Genomic DNA, 22425 nt, shown 5'->3' with positions numbered 1-22425 from the left:
AATTATTATATGAAGAAATATTAGAGTCGTAATGAAAGAAACTTAAAAACGGTTTAAATAACGATATAAATACAAATTTTCTTTCAAATTCTTGAAGAAATCATGAATATCAATAATAAGTCTTAAAAATATATAATTCATTTTTATGTTACAACCATGATTGATACCCGGTTGCGTAAAAAATAGATATGGATTGTTTGTCAGTGATAATGTGAATACCATATATAAATTATAGCAATTTATTTCTTACATAATTTTAATTTTTGAATAATTATAAATGCATATTATTTAAGTAATCAATTATCTCACTAGATGTTAATAACGATTATACATGTACATAAATCAGATATTTAGCATATAAATAATTGAAACCATAATAATTTACTAAGAGATGTAACATACAATAATTTAAATGCTAACACACACACATACATATAACTTAATCTTACTTTTTTAACAGTAGTGTAAATAAAAAACTAACATTTTCCCATACATACATACGTTGAATTTTAAAAACTAATATTTTTCATTATAATTAACTTTAATATTAACAATAATGTAAATTTTACATTATTGTATATTATGATTGCAAGTCATTCTGACTGCAGTTATGCATTTTTTATCCTTTTAAATTGAGTAAGTTAATTGTAAGTTAGTAGTTAACTCAGTAACAATATAGAGCAGTATATATAGTTTATTTAAATAAAATTCAAGATTTTGGTCAATTCTGTATTCAACATATATGTTAATTTGTAACTTTTTATTTGTAAACATACTAACGACATTTTACAGATTAAGTTTAATCGTTTCGTTTTAAACGTATACTTACTACCCTGTTTATATTCATTCATTAAATATAAAATAACGGGTAAGAAAAGTATAATATAATAATAGTTGAGGGGATATTCACTCCTAAAAATGAGGAAGCATTTGAAGCTCCTAATGTTATAGGGGGCATGGAACTTGTTGAAGAGAAATTTTATCTTCAATTCTTTAAAATTTGACTTGAGAGCCTATATACGGATATTATTGGAATTACTATGCAAATATTATAATTGAATGATGTATAAAATAAACTCTAGAAAATAACATTTATCTCGCACGAGTTATTATGCTAGTTTTATCTAAGGTCTACACTGACAGAATAAATAACATTAAGATCCTAGTAAATAGATAAATCACAAATCGGCCATTAATAGAAATTAGTGACACGTGGATAACATATACTCACATAAGCAACGTCAACCTATGCATTAGACTTTCTATAAATAGTGAGCCTTCATAAACTGCATACACAAACCTTACTCTTTACCGCTACTCACTGGTAAGATGGAAAGAAGACGGCTACTACGCTTTCTATTCCTCATCTTCACCTCTATTTTCCTCTTCTTCATCACCTTCTTAAACCTCCCTTATTCTCCGTCCACCTCCGGCTGTGACAGCTCCAGCAACCACCCTTCTCCTTGGTACTGCACCAACCGTTTCCTTCTCAAAAACCCCACGCGCCACCTCCGTAAACCTACGCGCCTCCACTCCTCCGACGTTCCACACCACCCACTTGACCCTCTTACCCTCCAAGAGTTGAAGAAAGTTCAATTCATAATCAAGTCCCACGCGCTTTTTAAGAACTCAGCTTACGCGCTACATTCCGTGGTTCTCGAGGAGCCCACAAAGCAAACTGTACTGACGTGGCAAAAGGGCGACCCGCTTCCGACCCGGAAAGCATCCGTCACTGCTCGGGTCAACGGTGAGGCTCATTTACTCACAGTTGATATTAGTTCGCAAGAGGTGACCCGGCATGAAGTGGGTCATTTATCGGGTTACCCGGTTATGACCATGGAGGACATGACAACTGCCACGTGGGCGCCACTTGGAAATGCTGACTTCAATCGCTCTATTTTGGCGCGTGGAGTGAAACTAGCTGACCTGGCATGTTTACCAATCTCAAGTGGATGGTACGGAGCGAGTGAGCTTGAAGAAAAAACGAGATTAATTAAAATACAATGCTACTCAATAGAAGGCACAGCAAATTTTTATATGAGACCAATCGAAGGGCTCACAGTTCTTCTTGATTTAGATACCAAACGTGTGGTTGAGATTGTAGATAAAGGAAAGAACATACCAATACCAAAGGCTGCCAACACAGACTATCGTTTCTCAGCCCAAAACAGACAGCCCAGTTTGATTAACCCAATATCCATTGAGCAACCAAAGGGCCCAAGTTTTACAATAGAGGATGACCATTTAGTGAAATGGGCTAACTGGGAATTTCACTTAAAACCCGACCCGAGAGCTGGGGTGATAATTTCCCGGGTCAAGGTCCGTGACCCGGGAACCGGGAAAATGAGAAATGTGATGTACCAAGGGTTTACGTCAGAGTTGTTTGTGCCATATATGGATCCAACGGATGCATGGTATTTTAAAACGTACATGGATGCGGGTGAATACGGGTTCGGGTTACAAGCAATGCCACTTGACCCGCTAAATGATTGCCCCAGAAATGCTTATTATATGGATGCTATATTTGCAGCTGGTGATGGCACACCGTATGTTAGAGAAAATATGGTGTGTGTTTTTGAAAGCTATGGAGGTGACATTGGGTGGCGACATTCCGAAAGTCCCATTACGGGCATGGAGGTAAATTTCGACTCCGTGTTATACACGTTACTAATTTTAATATTATATTTTGCTACGATATCTTTATCAACTTGGTTGCCAAAATTTAAATACTGACCGGCTCACTAATTAAACCTTTTTTTTTAATAACAGCTCAACTGTTACACTTCTAGGCGTATGAGGTTGTTAAATATGATTTTGCTAAATTATATGCATGTCCACATCTTTGCCGAATACCGTTATTGGTCGTCTTATTTTAAGGTGAACTGTAACTAGGGCTGTGTCCTAAAAATTTTGATTTTTTTGTACGAAATTTCAAAATTAGACTCTTAATTTATACTTAATATCGGTTTTAATATTTTCTTTGTAAATGAAGTAAACTATCTAAAGACATTGTAAACAAAAAATAAATTCCTACCAAGTACCATTTTTATTTGTTAATGTTCAATATATGTAGGTGAAAAAAAAATTTGGGATCTTATATTTTTGCGGTTGCTCACTCCGTCTAACGCCGCCTTGAACCTGATATTATTATGTTAAGACTAGTTTTTAGCTCCGGTCATGAATCTTGACTAAAGATTATGTGTTCAAATCTTCAGTCGAGTCTCCAGTGTACTTAAAAATTTAATGCACTAGAAATTATGTACCTACAAGAAAAGAGTCGGTCAATACTCTTATATGAGAGAAGTAAAATTTGTTGTTATTGATTTGGTGTGTTTGGAAAAGTGGAAAAGTCACGGGTTGATGCTAGAAATTTGTTTGATTAATTTGTCAGATTCGAGAAGTGAGGCCAAAGGTGACGCTAGTGGTGAGAATGGCAGCATCAGTGGCTAACTATGACTATATCATGGATTGGGAGTTCCAAACTGATGGACTAGTCAGAATTAAGGTTGGTGATTAATAATTGTTTATTAATATAACTTGGTGTTTAAGTGATTCATGAACCTTAACCCATGTAGCTGTCAGAGATTTTGTCCTTTTAAGTAAAAGATTCTGCTTCATAATATAGCCAAGTTTAATACTCCGTATTTAAGTGGGCGGAGCACTAGTATCATGACATCGGTTTCATGGCCTTTCTTTTCTATTCGTCACTTTCGCAAAACTGAAAATATTAATGCATTTATTTTCTTTTAAAACAGTGGATTGCATTGATTTCAATTCTTGTGTGCATATTAACAAAAGAGCTATGTACCTAGCATTACTCTTGACAAATACTCAAATTCAATAGAATATCAAGAACTCATTAATGGACAACAATTTAATTACTTGGTGTATTGTGTGTCAATAATATGGAATGACATGTACATATCCTAAGACAAAATATACTGTGATGAGTCAGAGACGAACTTAAAAGAAGAACCTGTGGTGAAGGATGACACAAAAGGTTATGTGTGTGTATGATTATGAGTTATGACATGAAACAACACCAAAGAAAAGTCCAATTAACGTGTTTGAACTGGATTCTCAGTATTATTGTTTGCTGACAAATGATCACAGGTTGGACTTAGTGGAATCTTGATGGTGAAAGGGACATCTTATGTGAACATGAATGAGGTGAATCAAGAGGAGAATCTGTACGGAACCCTCTTGTCCGAAAACATTATTGGAGTTATCCATGATCACTACATCACGTACCGTCTTGACATGGATGTGGATGGTTCCGCTAATTCGTTTGTTAAGGTGAATATCAAGAGGCAAGAGAACTCAGCAGATGAATCGCCAAGAAAAAGTTATTTGAAAGCTGTAAGAAATGTGGCTAAATCAGAGAAGGATGCACAAGTCAAGCTCAAGCTCTATGATCCATCTGAATTTCATGTAATAAACCCCTCAAAAATGACTCGAGTTGGAAACCCTGTGGGGTATAAGGTGGTTCCTGGTGGCACCGCTGCTAGTTTACTTGATCTCGATGATCCTCCTCAGAAACGAGGCGCCTTTACTAATAACCAGATATGGATCACTCCGTATAATGAAAGTGAGTATTGGGCAGGGGGGTTGTTTGTTTACCAGAACAAAGGAGAAGACACTCTCGCAGTATGGTCAGAAAGGTGAGTATTTTTTTTATTTTTTTTACTATGTTTTATATTTCTCAAAATATTTGTTGGGACAAAGATTTGAATCTATGACCTTGAAGCCTCAATGCGAGTGTTTTGCCATCGACTTAAGCAGATTTATTAATGATTGCATATTCATGATAAGACTGAACATGTAAATTGTTTATTACAGGGATCGGCCAATTGAGAACAAGGATATTGTAATGTGGTACACATTAGGATTTCATCATGTACCATGTCAAGAAGATTTTCCAATTATGCCAACAGTATCGTCAAGTTTTGATCTAAAGCCTGTAAACTTCTTCGAGAGCAATCCGATTCTCGGGGCTCCTCCAAACGAGGAGAAAGATCTTCCGATTTGTAAGGCTTCTGCATCAGCTTGATCTGGTAACTCATTTGGCCTTTTTCGTTATTGTAAATTATTCTAAATGCAGAAGCTTTGTATCACACGATCTAACCTTAAATCCTCATAAATAACACCCCGCTCTTCATGATTTCCTAGGGGAATGAAATGGGATCTATGTAATTAATGGTTGTTAAGTAGACAGTTCAAACTGAAGCACTTGTGTTTGATTATGCTGTCTACATGTAAAGTATGATTGATATTTTTAGCTGTGAAGAAGATACTACAGGATACTTGCAGCATGCTAGTGGAATCTGAATTTTCAGCAATAATGCAACTTGAATCAAGTCGATTGGTACTGTTACTCACCCCACCGGCCCTTTAATTATTCACAAATTTATAAGATTCTTCACGCATAGGAAAAAGCAAGGCTATAAATATCGGGCGTGTTCGGGAAATCTATGAAGTGGGCTTATTAACTTATAAGCCCGCAACATTTTATCGAAGAGTGTTTGTCTACCCAACTTATAAGTTGAATTTACAATTTATAACTTTTGTTTACTAACTTTAGTTTTTAAAAATATTTTTTTAAATGTTAACTTAACTTAAAATTCAAGAATTAAGATAATTATATTTAAAAATTATTTATTTTAGTTTATTTAAATAAAAAAAAAAATCTGGCTTATAAGTTAAATTAGTCAAACACTTGTATAACTTACAAGCATTTATCAACTTATCACTTATCGGTCACTTATTCGATTTAAGTCATAAGTTACTTATTTTAAGATTTCCCAAACAGGCACGTCATCTTTACCAAAATCTTTTTCGTTTAGGGAGACTGGCCAAATTTTGAAAATATTTTTTTAATATTTTTGAATTTTTAGGTGCTTCATATATTATTGAAAATTAAATTATAAAAAACGTAAAATTTTATTTTATGGGAAATACATATTTTCCGGTGCCCCTTACTGGATACCCATGTGTCTATGAACTGCCCCTTACTGGATACCCAATTGTCTACGAAGTCGTGAATAAAGTTCCACTTTAAGTTACTTAAAAAAAAAAAACAAATTCCAAAAGCTTAAAGTATACTTCGGAACACTCCGTTTACACAACTTACAAACACTAAATTCATCAGAAGTTTAGGCATTCAAATATGAATGAATTATAAATGGACACGGGTAAGCTGGTAAATAGACACCGCAAGTGACTGAGGAGTTTACCATTTGAAAATCGTTGTGGACAAAACTCTAAGTTTCCCAGATAGAGGGGACTTCAATGTACAGACCAAGCATTTCACGTAAAATTAATCCTCAGGCATTTGTCATTCTGTTTATAGCGTGTCCATACCATGTGGCAGTGACCAGTACTAATGGCCTGCTCAGCTGTCTCATACTTCCGTCGTTGTCCTCAATACCTGACACACACGCCGAGGCAGGTAGTGCCGGAGCAGGAGCTAAACATTACAGTGTCGCCATATAAAGTTTTAACAAAATTGATATTAAAAACTATATTTTCTTACCTAAATTACTTTCTTGTGAACATGATATAAACGCTACATACTTGGTGCTTTGTACATATTAATTCAAACAAATTTAAATTGCAATTTTAATACAGTAACTAATTATAAAATAATAAACATTACCTGCCAATTTTAAGCTTAACAAGATGCTTCTATTACCAAGGCGGAGGTTTAGAACCAAAGGTCCGAGCCAGGTGTGCAAGATAGGAATGGAGCTTGGGTTCAAAAAATGGGAGGCTTCCTAGTTCTTTCTACAGGCAGACCTCTTGGGCTAGTGGCAATGGTAAGTGTGCCGGAATCTTATCGACTCAAAAGTATACTTAGGGGTCAAGGATTGCATGAAGCAGAACATACTTCTACGATGCAGTTCTGGCGTGATGCATAATATGCCTACATTTGTGAGGTATAGGGTCTTATAGAAGGTCTTTTTTAATAGAATGTGTCTTTTATCATTATCAAAATTGGAACACCATATATATTTAACTGTAAACTTGGAAAGAGGACTTCTGCAATCCAATATAAGATAAATTTATTTACCAATCAGAGGAAAAATTTGCATGAAATCATGAGCTCAATCAAAATTTCAAAGTGCAGGACAAAATTGACTTCCTACCTTTCACTATAAGATTGCTTGTAGTTTACGTATGCAGTAGATAAAGAATCAGTAACTAGGACATAGACAAGTGCAGACAATTACAAGCTATATTACCGGATCTCTCTCCATCTCTACATGAGAAACAAATTTAAGCAGCAATTGCTTCCATTTCCACTAAGACTCCACGCAAGGAAAATCAGATCACGCAGCAACTGCATCCTCCTTTGTGGCAAGCTGGTTTTGAATGTGTTGAGGAACAACGTCAAATTTGGCCAATTGCATAGTGTACGAAGCACGACCTTTTGTCATTCCTCGAAGTGTACTAACATACTGAAACATCTCAGCTAAAGGAACAAGTGAATCAACAACCTGCAGCAGTAAAAACCAAAACATCAATAGTGCATTAATACAGAGACTCTGGTAAACAAATTGATCTTTAATAAAGTTGGCCTCCTAATACACTGTTAAAGTACTTCAGTAAGGTGCAAGATCATTGTTTAGCCATTCTTTATTTCATTTTTTGTGGCAAAAACAACGAACCATATGACAGTTTATAATAGAGGCAGAAAATATGATTTGTTTTACAGCTGAAAAGTTCAGAATAATATCAATCCTGTAACGTACATGATTATACTAATAGAAGTTGTACTTGTGAGTTGTGACAACTATTAACACACTCAAACTAACTATAATTCTCAACTTCAAAACATTAGAGTATCGGTCATTTCTCATTCTTTATTATATTATTACTGGATAGAAACAATGTCTTAGGCAACCTATACAACATATCCGGCTCAATATTTACTAATTGCTGCCCCTTGCCAATGACAAACCGAAATCCGGGTTGCAAGAATATGCCACAAAAACATGACTTTAGATATAGTTTGCAAATAAGTCGATATACCATACCTTAAGACCTCCAGGTTTGTCACCGAAACTGTTAATTTGACCTCTTCTCGAGTTGAGATCACCAATCACATCTCCCAAGTGTTCTTCAGGGGTAACAACCTCAACTTTCATTATCGGTTCTAACATCTTTGGAGCCGCTTTTCTGATTCCTTCCCTAAATGCTCCTCTAGCTGCCAACTGAAATGCTAAGACGCTTGAATCAACATCATGGTAGGAGCCATCTACCAATACAGCACGTACGTCTACAACAGGAAAGCCTGCAAGAACCCCATTACTCATGCACTCCTCCAGTCCTTTCATCACACCTGGAATATATTCTCTAGGGACTGCACCTCCTTTGATTTCACTCTTGAACTCGTATCCCATACCTGGTTCCATAGGTTCAAACCTTACTGTGATATCAGCAAACTGTCCTTGCCCACCTGATTGCTTTTTATGAACGTACTTAACTTCTGCGATTCTGGAAATGCTCTCACGGTAGTTCACTTGTGGTGCACCAACATTAGCTTCTACCTGCAATTGCCACTCTAAGTTACTAAGTCCACGTCAAAAACATTAAAACAAGAGTTTGTGTAACACATAAATTTATAGGTAATAATAATTTTAAATGGAAAACACACCTTCAAAAAACGTTAGAAAGAAGATAAAACATTGATTTAAATAATATTCTAGGATTGTGAACATACTAACATATTCATTCCGTACAACAGAGGCATTAATCACATACTTACACATACACACAACAAGATATACTATATCATCATGTGGGTGTTTTTGTGCATCTGGCCTATCTGTTTGTGTATGTATTCTTACACATTAAAATACAACATTGTTGTAAAGTCAAACAAATATCAACCAGATTCAATATTAAATAAAAAGATGAAAAGTACCTTGTATTCTCTCTTCAATCGATCAACAATAATTTCAAGATGCAATTCACCCATTCCTTCGATAACAGTTTGATTGATCTCTTCGTCCCGTGAGAAGTGGAAAGATGGATCTTCTTGAGCTAGTTTGACCAAACCAGCTCCCATCTTATCAACGTCTGCTTTAGTTTTAGGTTCAATAGCAACCTTAATAACTGGATCGGGGAAATCCATCCGCTCAAGTACGATAGGATGCTCCGTATCAGACAATGTTTCTCCGGTAACTGTGTCTTTTAACCCTGCAAGAGCAATAATATCACCTGCTAAGGCTACCTTAACATCTTCTCTACTGTTGGCATGCATTTCCAGAAGTCTGCCAATCCTCTCTTTCTTTCCCTTATTCGCATTCAGCACGTAAGATCCTGCAGCAAGCTTTCCGGAATATACTCTTACAAATGTCAGAGAACCCACAAAAGAGTCACTCATGATTTTAAAAGCGAGTCCACTAAATGGTTCATCATCACTCGCAGCCCTCTCGATTACCAATTCTGGGTTTTCAGGGTCTGTCCCTTTCATTGGTGGCAGATCAAGTGGAGAAGGCAGATAATCCACAACAGAATCAAGCAATGGCTGGACACCCTTGTTTTTGAATGCTGAACCGCATAAAACAGGGACAAAACTGTTTGAGATGGTTCCCTTTCTAATTAACTTCTTGATGGTAGCCTCATCCGGCTCAATTCCTTCTAGGTAGGCCTCCATAGCTTCATCATCCATGTCAATTATAGTCTCAACCATCAGTGCCTGGTACTCTTTAGCTAACTCTTGAAGATCATCTGGAATGTCTTGATACTCAAATTTAGCACCTAATTCTTCCCCTGACCAAACTATAGCCTTCATTCTCACAAGATCAACAACTCCTTTAAAAGTATCCTCTGCACCTATTGGTATCTGAAGCACTACGGGTTTGGCACCTAAATTTGTTACTATCATATCTCTTGTTCGAAAGAAGTTTGCCCCTAGACGATCCATTTTGTTAACAAAACAGATTCTGGGCACCCCATATTTATCAGCTTGCCTCCACACAGTTTCAGACTGAGGTTCCACCCCAGCAACACTGTCAAATAAGCAGATAGCACCATCAAGAACCCTGAGAGCACGCTCAACTTCAAGTGTGAAGTCAACATGGCCAGGAGTGTCGATAATATTAATCCGGTGATTGTCCCAAAATGTAGTAGTTGCAGCTGAGGTTATAGTAATCCCTCTTTCTTGTTCTTGCTCCATCCAGTCCATTGTAGCTGTTCCCTCATGTACCTCACCAATTTTATAGTTCCTCCCAGTATAATAGAGGACACGTTCGGTTGTAGTAGTCTTTCCCGCATCAATGTGAGCCATGATTCCAATATTCCGGTAGTCCTCCAGTGGCACTGCACGTTTTGCCTCTACAAAAGATCCATTGAAGATGAGAACCACACTTCAAATTTTCCACATTATAAAATACAATGCCAGAGAAAGTTTAAATTTCCCCAGAAGACTCTGTAGTAAAATACTAATTTCAGCATGTCCAACATATCATATAATTCAGCAATTCCAAATTAATCATGTCACTTCGTAACTAAAAAGTACAAACACATACTGTTTTAGTATGGAACATATCAAAACCTAACTATTGGACCAGCACCAATTCCCCGAGCACATTAGAAAGTTGGAAATAAACATGTACACGACATAAAGTGATGAAATTGTGCAAAGAGCAACACTGAAACAATTTAAAATATAAAATATCAAAACATCAACCTACAAAAAACTTGACCCAGGCAAACTATCGTATAACAGATGATTCATAACTATCTAGCCGTCATCATATAAATGGGCAAGCTCTAATCTTTGTAACTTACAAGAATTATGCAAAAAATTGAGTCTTTAGCAAACAAAAAGGAAAACCAAAAGCAAGAATTAATAAAAATCCAATCTTTTAACCTAAACAATAAATATAAAAATCAAAATTTCAATTTCAGGAACAGATACTACCAATCTCTCTCTCTCTCTCTCTCTCTCTCTCTCTCTCTCTCGGAGTGTTGTATACCTTCAGGAGTGGCCATGGCTGAAACAGAGAAATCACGTCTGGGCATAACAGAAGAGAAGTTTGTAGAAGAAGTTAATACAACAGGTCCAAAGAATTGAGAACTAGATGAAGAAGCAGAAGAAGAAGAGACAGAGCTTCGTCGAGAAATGGGTCGGAGTAAAAACCGGCGAGGGGAGAAATGAATTGGGCGGCGTGCGTTACAAAGGCCGTAAGTGTTGGGAAGTGTAGACATTCTTGAAGTAGTTGTAAGTGCTGATTCTCCCGCCATTCTGAACGGGGTGATTTGCAGAGATAGTTTCTCTGCTGTGTGTGTGGCTTTGGGGATAACGAGAGAGAACACACACTCTGATTTTGTGTATGGGTTTTGGATTTTTGCTTCTCTTTTCCTTTTATCTTTGCCATTTTTTTCATTTTTGTAAAATCAAATCAATAAACGAGATAGAATATATGTGGTTTATGAACTGGATAATAAATTATTCATTCCAACTCTCTGCCCCTCTTCACAAAAACAAAACACTTCTCTATGCATCTTGTAAATTGTAATGCATTTTTCTTTTTGTAAACAAGGGTTTTATTACTTATATTTTTACTTCATATATTTTGGGTTCTAAAATACGAAAAATTAGGGGATGAAAGTACTTTTTAGTAATTAATCGAATAATTAATAATTAATTAAAGTATTAATTTAAATAATTTAACTTAATAATAATAATATAATTTTTATTTTAACGATTGCCTAAATAAAATTAAATTGATGTTTAAGTGGCAAATTTTACCAAAAAAACTACGAATCAATAGTTCTGCCGTTCATACCTGATATCTAATTGTTTTACACGTGATAGACAAGTGTCAAATTCTACTAATATTTAGAATGTTGTGTATGTAATTTTTAAAATTTCAACTTGTACATATTTTGTTAGAAATAAAGTGCATGGCCCCTAATAATTTAGTTAAAGCGTACAAAAAACATCACTGAAAGCAGTTTATACTCAATGATCGTTTAGACTGTTGAGTGATGGTATGTCATATCATATTTATAAAAAAAATTCAGACTTTGATATTTATGGTGACTGGAAATATTTTGGTTGTACATGATCTCTAAGTTAAAGATATGATATTCATTGTAATTTATGTAAAATTGAAATTTATGATCGTAAGTTGATTGAACCTTGTTGTATATGGAATCAACAATGTCTCGATCTAATTTCAGCGTTCTACAATATTGTTAAATTCATTGTGATGATGTGTAGTTAGCAAATTTATTGTCATCATATGTTGTTGTTTAACATGTATTGTTGTTTTAATGTAGCTTTTGGATATCTATTACAAAATTTCACGATGTGACTACTGTGAGAACTTCTAAACCTTTTTTTTGTACTTCATATAAGATTTCTCAATATTTGTTCTTTATGAGAAAATAACCTAGATAGCACAAAAAATGTAAAATGCTTAAATAATTGCCCTTTACGACACTCTAAAATGATAGACCGTGTTGTATTTTTGGTTCAGGACAGAAAGACAATAATTACACACGGGTTAACATGCAATTAGAGTACCGTGCCACAAGGTTGACATGCAATTAGAGTGTTGTGCCATAAACTTTTACGGTTTTTCTGTTGTGTGCCCATGGGCATACACTAAGTACAAACTTGTAACAACCCAAATCTGGGGTCAAGATTTGGTGTCACTAAACAATCTTTACATACAATAAATGAATATCAATTAACCCCTTGAATCCAGATCGTTTACAGGTTATGGTATGAAACAAGAATCTAATCTTCTACAACTTTCAACAACTAAAATACAAGTGTCAATACCTAATGCTCTTATCACATTCTTCTAACACATTCGACCTCTCGCAACGGAAATTTCTCTAACTTCGGCTGTCTATCAAAGCTATCCACTTTTATCCTTATCTGTTTCTGGCAGAAATAAGAATTTACAAAGCAAGAGTGAGTCAAAAATGCCCAGCAAGTATATAATTTGAGTTTCAACATTAATATCAAAGAAAACTTCCGGACAAAATCTTAAAACAATTTTAAACCATTCTATTTATTTTGAGTGAGTGATCGAATAAACGTTGGCTGTCACCAGCCTTTAACTAAAATCCAAAAATGACAAGCGATTCCCCGATTCATCTCCTGAATCAGGTTTTTTTTCCGGTTTTGGAATCATAAAACCATTCTAGAGAGAATGCCGTTAATGACGATCAACAACAAATTAGACTGGACACTAGTTCGCATCTATATTCTGTTGATCAGTCAGAATATAATGTAGATCTATATCTCAATATATAGATCTAGTCGGGTCCCCAGGCACTACGGCCCATCTCGAGGCACCAGTGATCCCGGTCCTCAGGATTAAGTAAAACTCAATCCCCAAAATATCACTATCCAACCCGTAGAGTGTTTTGATGTCAAATCATTTTGAATTCAAAAATCCCAATTCAGGGTTCACAAATAACCCGAAAGAATGGGTATTTGCTCACGAGAGCAATCGAGTTATAGGAACAATAATGAAAGGAACGTGCATAATCAGAGTAATTGTAGCGAAATGTAAAACAGTTAACTATTCTGAATTTAGAATAGGAGCGAATAATATTTGCAGTATTTAAAAGAAAATTCAAGAATACTTGCAGTATTTAAAAGAAAAATCCAGAATACTTGCAGTATTTAAAAGAAAATCACGAATACTTGCCTCGATAAGTTTTAATCACTATTATCGGTCGACTTTTGGATTGCCTTGAGCGTTTGGCTTCATCGTCAAACCATTATTCTATTCTGGATACAATCCCAACACTCAGGCCCTTCGATTTGAAACTTCACCAATCTCAACATCTAATCGCTGGATCACTCCTAGTCTGATGTCGATACTCGGGTTTTCCGTCTAGGACCTACAGGGTTGAAATACCCTAATTCAGATAATCGCTTAAGCTTAACATCAAATCACTATCCTACTCTACCCATATGATTTCATAACTGAACTCATATTTATATGTATTATTGAAATACACATAGCAATTATGGTTCACCTCTTCGAAACTCGGTTCAATATTTATTTTTGAAAAATACATATATTCGTCGTTTTGAAAAACAGGGCAATCGATTATTTGTAAATTATTTTGTCTCAATTGCACTTAAGTTCATATAATACAACTATATATGGTTATTCGACGTCTCCGATAATTATAGGGTACGTTCCCGTATTTTTCGGAATTAATTTCTCGAAAATCGGGCAGCGTCTCCTTTATTTGTCGGCCTACCCGTCGAACATCACGACGCCAAAATCAATCACAATCAACCACAATACAATACAATTCACAATCCACTTCATCAATCCCATCCACCAATACGAATTTACTTTATTAATTATTATTTTCGAAATTTATTTTACAACTAATTTTATTTCATTTATAAACGTAGGACTCAGATTAAAATCATCACGGTCCACCGTCGGCTCGCCGAAGCTCATCGCCGACGGCGATAAAATTCGCGGGTTTTCGATTATATCGAACATCCTTCGCGAATTTCATCAATAATTATTAATTAAATCTCGCATCATTGAATAATTTATTTCACAGCCCGAATCAATATTCAACAATACACCAAAATGGTCAATTTAATTTCTGCAGAGAATTAATAAATTGAATTAATAAAATAACATTTCCACAGAAAAGTTAATTCAAGGCAGCAAATCGCAGAGCACACGCGCGTATGCGCAGGACGGAGCTCCGGTCACCTCACCGGAAAAGGCCCGGTCGGCAACCGGATAATCATCAGAAATCAGGCAGCCAAGGAAAACAGCAACAATAATAATAACTTCACAGACCCACACGTATATACACGATTGTATACACATAGAGACATATGACACGCGCCACCGCCGTTGCCTGGCCGGAGAGCCGGCGGCAACAGGGCGGCGAGAACAAAACAAAAGCGTCGAAGCGTCAAGCTTACCAAGAACAAATGGGGAAAGACTGAAAAGTCGATTGAGAAAAAAAATCACGGAGAGAATCAAAAGAGAGATATGCAGAGGGGAGAGAGATTGATATGAGAGAGGGAGAGAGTTGAGAGAGGATTAGAGAGAGAGGCGGCCGAGTTACCAAGTAACACAGGGAAAAAGAAGAAAAGGGGATAAACTTGGGAAATCTTATCGCGTTATTCCTGAATTTTGACATCGCATTTAATATTTAAACGAGTTATTTACGGTTAGAAGTAACCCGAAGATTCATAAAAGCAATTTAAAAATCTCGAGTTAATTTAGAATTACTAATACAAAATTCTGAGAATTTTTAAATCGTTTTTAAAACGCGCATCCAACCCGTATTTTGCAAATTAACGAACAGGCGGGCGGTTAAGTAAAACCCAGAAAATTATCGGAATAGTTTTAAAATTCTTGAAATATTTAAAAGTTAATAAAATAACATTTTCATGATTTTTGAAACATTTTTGAATAAAATACTGATTTTTACTGTTAAGTGCAATTCAGAAAATTATTTAAAAATAATTAATCAATAAAATGTTGATTCTAAATTTTATAAACTCCTAAAAATAATAAATAAAATTATAAAGCAACAAAAATAATTTTAAAAATAATTTTAGCATTTATAAGAATAAATATTCAATAAAATTACTTTAAAATAAATTAAATTCATACAGTTCGATAATTAATTATAAAATTAATCTTCGCGTCCCGCAAATCACAAACAATAAATAATACAACAACACATAGCTGACAGAACCATCACATATCTTATTTGTTTAATAATTCGATAATTATATTTACATATCAGATCTGAAAATAGATTACTTAGACGCTAAGTAACTAAAAAGACGATAAAATTTTAATACCCGATTTGGATAATTATCAAAACAGATCCTCTTATAAAACACTTTATACAAGAATAAGATAGTAATGTCTCGCCTTTTGAGAATATGGGTTCTTATCAATATATAAAATGATTTGCGTATCGAAAATTTCACACCGGGACTCGTACAGGTCAAACCGTACCCCGGATTGAAAAAGTCAAAACACGAAAAGTGTTCAGAATTATCAGATTAGGTTAAAAAGGAGTTTTCGGAAGATTTTCGGGTTGTAAAAACGCAAAAACAGTTGAAATGGAACGATTTCTGATTCTAAAAATTAATTTTATAATTATGTAAAATAATCATTATAAATTCTATAAATCCTTATAAAATCGTATGATAATCCAAAAATTACCAGAAAAATACCAAAATTATCTATATTTAATTATGGATAATTAAAAATTAAAATATCTACATTTTTATCAGAAATAAACATCCAAATATTAATATCAATTATCAAATAATTCACCGAAATTCACATAAAAATCACATAATAATTATTTATTGATAAAGACAAGTACATAATATTTCCCAGGCATTACAAAACTTCTATAAATTTAGCTTGTTTTGATTGGCCAATACAGTAGAACCTCGATAAATGAATGTTTGATAAATGAATAACCTCGTCTAATGAATAAATTTCTTCGGTCCCAACTTGGTCCAATGGGCTTAACGAATAATTTCGCTTAATGCATTAACGAATAAATACAAATGAAGTCTTTATAGGCCCTATGTAAATATAAATAAATAATCATTATATTTCAAATAATGTATTTTTATTTATATAATATATCATGAATACATTTCATTCAATGACTAATTTTCAAACACATTAATAAGTCATATTTTTTCGAAAAATGCCTCCAAAGTTGATTGTTTCTTTCCTCCCCCAAAATGCATATGATCCTTGATTTTGTGTAAAGCATGCACCACTTCTGGAATATTTTGATCATGTTACAGCAAGTAGTTTTTTATAGTGACAATAGCTTGAAAAGCTTCTCTTGAGGATACTTGTGGTATAGTGATACTATCATCGGGTTCGGGATCATTTGCCTCATCATTTAGTACAGCTTCAATGATTTCTTCGTCCGTAGGAGAATCCATAACCGCATTATTCTCTTCAGGATAGTTCAGAAGGTGTTCAACATTCATCACATTTCTATAGTTCAATTTAGAAAGGAATTTAGTTAAATCTTGGATCTCTTGTTCTAGCTGACCATCTTCTACTTCAGGAACATCAACTTCTTCTGATCGAATTTTATAGTGGCGAAAACAGTTTGCTATTGTTTTTGTTGTCACATCAAAACTCCAAGCCATGGTAGCAAAATTAATAGCATCCAAAATATTTATTTTTTCAAGATTTGGTGAGTCAGCCTCAAGCATCTGCAAAATGCTAGAATAGAAATGACGTCGATAATGAACTTTGAATGCTCTAATAATCCCGACATCACATGGATGAATTTTAGAAGTTGTGTTAGGGGCAAAAAATATAACTCCACATTTCTCAAGCCTTCAACAATATTTGGATGTGCCAGGCAATTGTCTACTAGCAAGAGAACCTTTCTACCATTTTATTCTCTTGTCAAACTAATGACAATATTCTTGAAAAAGCAAACCAGTCATCCAAGCTTTCTTATTAAATCGATACTCGTAATTAAGATTATTCATATTCACATTCTTAAAGCATCTAGGTTTTGCATACTTACCAATAACCTAAAGAGGCACTTTATCAGACCCGTCACCGTTACAACAAACAGCAATAGTGATTCTCTCCTTATCTTTCTTCCGCCCTTCAAGCTGCTTCGTGGCAAGTGAATGGTCAACCTCCAACCGATAAAACAATCCGGTTTCATCCATATTGTATATCTTTAAGGTTGAATTGGTCTAGTTTTGACCGTATCTCGGGTATAGCATTTGCAATATCCTCCATGTTAACTGAACCACTCTCACCAAATCGTTGGTAAGACTTGATTGAATATCTTGCCTTAAAACGTTCGAGCCATCCACTAGAAAAGCTAAATTCTGAGTTTGTTTCTCCATACATTTTCTGCATAAACTCTTTTGCTTTACCCTGGATCATTTCTCCTGACATATTCACCTTCTCTTGTCTTTGAAGAAACCATTCATATAAAGCTTTCTCTAGTTCAGGATATTTAGCTGACTTGTGTCTCTTAACATTGCTATTTTTCATCTCATCAGACAAATATTCCGATGATCTTTTGAGAGTATTTGATATTGTGGTTTGGCTAGTAACCAAATCAAAATTTTATTTCACCCATGTTTGCATATCTTTTTGGCTAATACTTGGATGCTCCTTCTTATGCTCACACATGGCTCTCCTTATCTGATCTGTTAAAGTAATTTTTGTTACTGGTTTTGCTTGCTCGTTGGAAGCCATTATAGTAGATTGAACACCAAAATAGTAATATGATTGTGTTATAAAGATACAGTGAGAATTTAGAATTATATATAACTTGGTATGAGGTATTGAGTAGACATCTTAATTCTAACTATCATGCATGTACACAGTAGTCTCAATACATGGTACGGTGCACTTTATCTACTCCATGCATGCATATACAACTAATCTAGAATTCTAAAAATATGAATGTAATTAAAGTTTGCATAAAAGTTATAACTACCAGGTACATTTGAACTTAATATATACAAAATGATATAATTACAAAAAAAAGTCTAAAATATCATCTAAATGAATTAGTATTCATTTATCGATAAATAAATATTATATTCATTAATCGATAAATAAATAATCTCGCCAAATGAATATTTTTTTTTGGTCCCAAAGGTATTCATTTATCGAGGTTCTACTATACTTCTTAATGATGATGGACCCCCTTGCATTTACAACAAATACACCAATCAAAACACTCCAAACTTTATAAGTTTTAGTTCTTAGTATGTGCCCAAACCCACTTTTAAATACTAAAATATTAATAATTAGTAGAAAGGTGTTATGAGTGCAGTGGATTATGTGTAATAGCACGTGTGTGTGTGTGTGTATATACATTATTTGTGTGGTCATTAATCAACGCAATATAAACTCACGCATGTATGAAAATGACTGTTTGGTACGTATTTCTTGTATAGTACGGACATAGAATTTGTGTAAATGCTACTTAAACATGTGTTTGCAGTTTTTTTTAAAAAATCAAAAATTTACGGGGAGAAGAAACGTCGCACGTCATTACATTTCTCAAAACAAATCTTTAGGTTGCGTTTATTTTTTCAATATATGTCGTTTGAGACCTTATTTAATAAAATTGTGCCAGAGGGTTTCAACACCCTTATTTCACTGACTTCTTAATTGTTTGTTTCAGAATATTATCATCTCAACAGCTAGGCATTTAAATCTAAATCTATTTTACCTCAAAAGTTTTTCATGCTCCCTATGTCCCTCTCATTTATTTATATTTGAGAAAGAGTGTCTGACACGCATTTTAAGGTACATATAAAGTATTGTTCCCTTAAAATATGTGCCGGACACTCTCTCCGAAATGTAAAGAATTGAGAGGGACGGAGGGAGTATATATCATTGTCATGATCTATATGTAAGAATATATGATGTTGTATGTGTCACATATAATATATTTTTATTTTAATAATTAATCATTATATATAATCTTATATCATATACATACCAATAATTATTGTCTTGAATAGGTGAATTTAATCGAAAAATACTTAACAAATATATCGTATCATTATTGAACAAATACGTATTATATATTTTATTTTCCGTATAATTGTATACATGATCATTAGATATTATATAATTAATTTATTTATTTCTTATAATTGTACACATGATCATTAGATTTTGTTAACCATTTCTTATATGTAATATCGTAAATTTTAATATAACGTTTATTTTAAAAAGTATAACATCGTTAGTTAAATACATGTTATGTGTTAACTCATCTATCCTTTTCGTAAAATAGTTCTTTTATATGTAAAATACTGATTAGTTTTATTATTTTAGTAGTAACTTAATTTTTTTTGAAATATATAGGTAACTAAATCAGCAAATATAAAAAGAAAAATATGATTAAAAATGTTATTATATAACTCTAACGCGACAAATACCTAATAAGTGTATGATTACTAATACAAAAGATATATTAACATAGTAATATTGAAGTGTGCATGTTATTGGCTATACACAGGTTCAATTCCTATTAACAACATTTTTTTAATATATTAACCATACGGGCAAATCTGTCATTTCACTGAGAATAAAAAGTCTTACCAATATTACGTCCATGTTATCCTATTATAGAAGACATAGAAGAGATAAGTTATATTTCCGGTCTTTTTCAAGCTTGAAAGTAAAAAATATTTATTTATTTTACATGTTGGAAGTTTGTAATTACATATTATATATACACACACACTTATATATATATATATAAATATATATATATATATATATGGTCGCACTCAAATGAGAACACCCTTCTTGTGAGATATAATATCTAATCATATCCGCCCATTTAAATACATCAAATTCATTTCCCACCATTCAGTTAATATTTAATTATTTAATAATTCACCATCTTCTTTTTAGTTTAACCACTCATCACCTGCAACCACTAGAGACCACCATTTTCAACCTCCACCATCACCGAAGACCATCATTTATGACAACCAAATCTCCGGTGACCACCAGAAATTCACGACCGTCAAACATAAAATCACCACCGTTAAACCAGAAGTCACTAGAAAAATGAAAAATCACCACCAGGATATAAAAAATCACAACATTCAGCCACTATTTCAGCCCACCAGATTCGGCTAACAACTCCGTGCATCAACTCCGACCACCAAAATCATAACAAATATCACCATATTTAAATTGAAATCACCAACAAATAAACTATAAACACCACAACCCCACCATACTACGGAAAATTACACGACGACCTCAAGCAATCCCAACAATCATCGTAATCTCTAATTAATCTAAATAAAACTATAAAGATGATACACAACACCAAAATGAAATTTGTGATAAATTAGATATGTAAAAGATGGAAGACTAATGGAATCTTTGATGGTCATTGTGATGGATAATATAAATCGAAGGCTATGTAAATCTTTGTAGTTGTTAATTTTAAAGCAGAAGTGGTCCACGATTATTTCGGCCAGCAAGAAGATTTCGGGCGACGGTGATGGATGGCGGCGGAGGTGGGAGATGAAGATGGGGAGATGGGGAAGGAAAGAGGAGAAGAAAGGGAGAGGGGGATGAACAATCAGGCGGGGGCGGTGGAGCAGCGATGACGACGAGCGGTGGGCGTGGAGAAAGACAGTGATGTCGATGAGAGAGATGGGGATAAGAGTGACGGGTTTAAAATAAATTATTTAAATAAACTAATTATTTATTAAAATAATTAATAAAATTAAATAATAAATAAATAAATATCGAATTTTGGAAAATATTTAAAATAATTCAGATTTATTTATAAAATAAATAAATTAATTAATTAAATTAATTAATCAATTTATTTAAATAAATGTTAGGAATATGTTGTAAGCTTGACGATAACTTAACAAAACACTCTAAGTAGATAAGTTAAATGATTTTTGTAACCATTATTAGATGGAGTAGCTTGTATTAAACAAGTTTGTAGCACATTTCTTTATGCAAAAAATAACTTAGTAGTTTAGAAGTTATAGTGAACTATGAGTCATGTTGACTACTAGAAAGATATATAAAATAAATCGGCTAATTGTAAATAAAAAATGCCTTGTAATTCTGTATAAGTGAAAGAGTGTTAACTGCTAAAGAATTCATCATCAACGGATAAACTTAAAGCTTCAACAAAAGACTCAAGATACTTTCAACTGATAATCCACTTGAGACTCAACGGATGACTCAAAAAGTAGTATCAACGGATAATGCTGGAGTCTTAAAGAATAATATATTCAAATAGCAGTTAAAAGCGACTTGACAGTCACATGGGTTGATTGTATAAAAAAGGAATGTGGCAACCTGTTTGCATGTTTTAGAGAACAAAGAAATATTTTCATTTCCATGCTTAACTGAAGATATTCAAAGATGCTGGATAGAGAAATGAAGCAACATGTGAATAGACCTAGATTCTTGTTTTTATTGTTTGTCTTATTCATGTGTAACTTGGTAGTATATAAACCAAGCGTAGCAAGTGTTTATTAGTAATCGATCAAGTGAAAATAGGAGTTGAACAGAGAAATAGATAAAGTTACATCTGTTAGGAATTCTCTCTGTTCATCTTTGTAAAAACACTTGTAAGCAGCTGTGTGCATTCTTGCATCATAGAGTTCTCGAATTTATCACTACGCCATAAGTGCTCAAATGTTATGCTCTTCTGTTGTTGCCTTATGTCAAAAAAGCGTTGCATTTTCAATAATGCAACACCAAGGGGTGTTACATCTGCGGCCGTTCCATTAGAGGCCTAATGCAACGCATTTTGGGGGTCTATAGCAACACCAATAAGCATTGTCTAATAGATGTAATACAACAGTATATACATCAAATACAACATTAAAGCATGGGCTCTCACATAAGCTGGATGTAA

General features: G+C 34.0%; 3 protein-coding genes across 3 annotated transcripts; 1 reads left to right on the top strand and 2 right to left on the bottom strand.

Annotated features, from left to right (window-relative positions):
• Positions 1-1283: 1283 nt before the first annotated feature.
• Positions 1284-5312, top strand: LOC141663580 (amine oxidase [copper-containing] gamma 2-like). Its single transcript, XM_074469363.1, has 4 exons — positions 1284-2637; positions 3392-3505; positions 4114-4661; positions 4840-5312. The coding sequence occupies exons 1-4, from the start codon at positions 1330-1332 to the stop codon at positions 5048-5050; spliced, it is 2181 nt and encodes a 726-aa protein (XP_074325464.1). The 5' UTR covers positions 1284-1329; the 3' UTR covers positions 5051-5312.
• Positions 5313-7036: 1724 nt separating this feature from the next.
• LOC141668317 (elongation factor G-2, chloroplastic) lies at positions 7037-11354 on the bottom strand. The gene is made up of 4 exons (XM_074475132.1): positions 10986-11354; positions 8927-10341; positions 8037-8549; positions 7037-7496 (listed from the first exon to the last, which is right to left on the bottom strand). The coding sequence occupies exons 1-4, from the start codon at positions 11251-11253 to the stop codon at positions 7329-7331; spliced, it is 2364 nt and encodes a 787-aa protein (XP_074331233.1). The 5' UTR covers positions 11254-11354; the 3' UTR covers positions 7037-7328.
• A 5450-nt stretch (positions 11355-16804) lies between these two features.
• Positions 16805-17707, bottom strand: LOC141665387 (uncharacterized). Its single transcript, XM_074471375.1, has 2 exons — positions 17576-17707; positions 16805-17233 (listed from the first exon to the last, which is right to left on the bottom strand). Exons 1-2 carry the CDS (start codon positions 17705-17707, stop codon positions 16805-16807), a joined length of 561 nt encoding a protein of 186 aa, XP_074327476.1.
• Between the last annotated feature and the right edge of the window lie 4718 nt (positions 17708-22425).

The sequence above is a fragment of the Apium graveolens genome, chromosome 6 (genome assembly GCF_009905375.1).
Source record: "Apium graveolens cultivar Ventura chromosome 6, ASM990537v1, whole genome shotgun sequence".
NCBI lineage: Eukaryota > Viridiplantae > Streptophyta > Magnoliopsida > Apiales > Apiaceae > Apium > Apium graveolens.
Note: the sequence above shows the minus strand (reverse complement) of the source record. Positions and strands in the feature narration are given on the sequence as shown.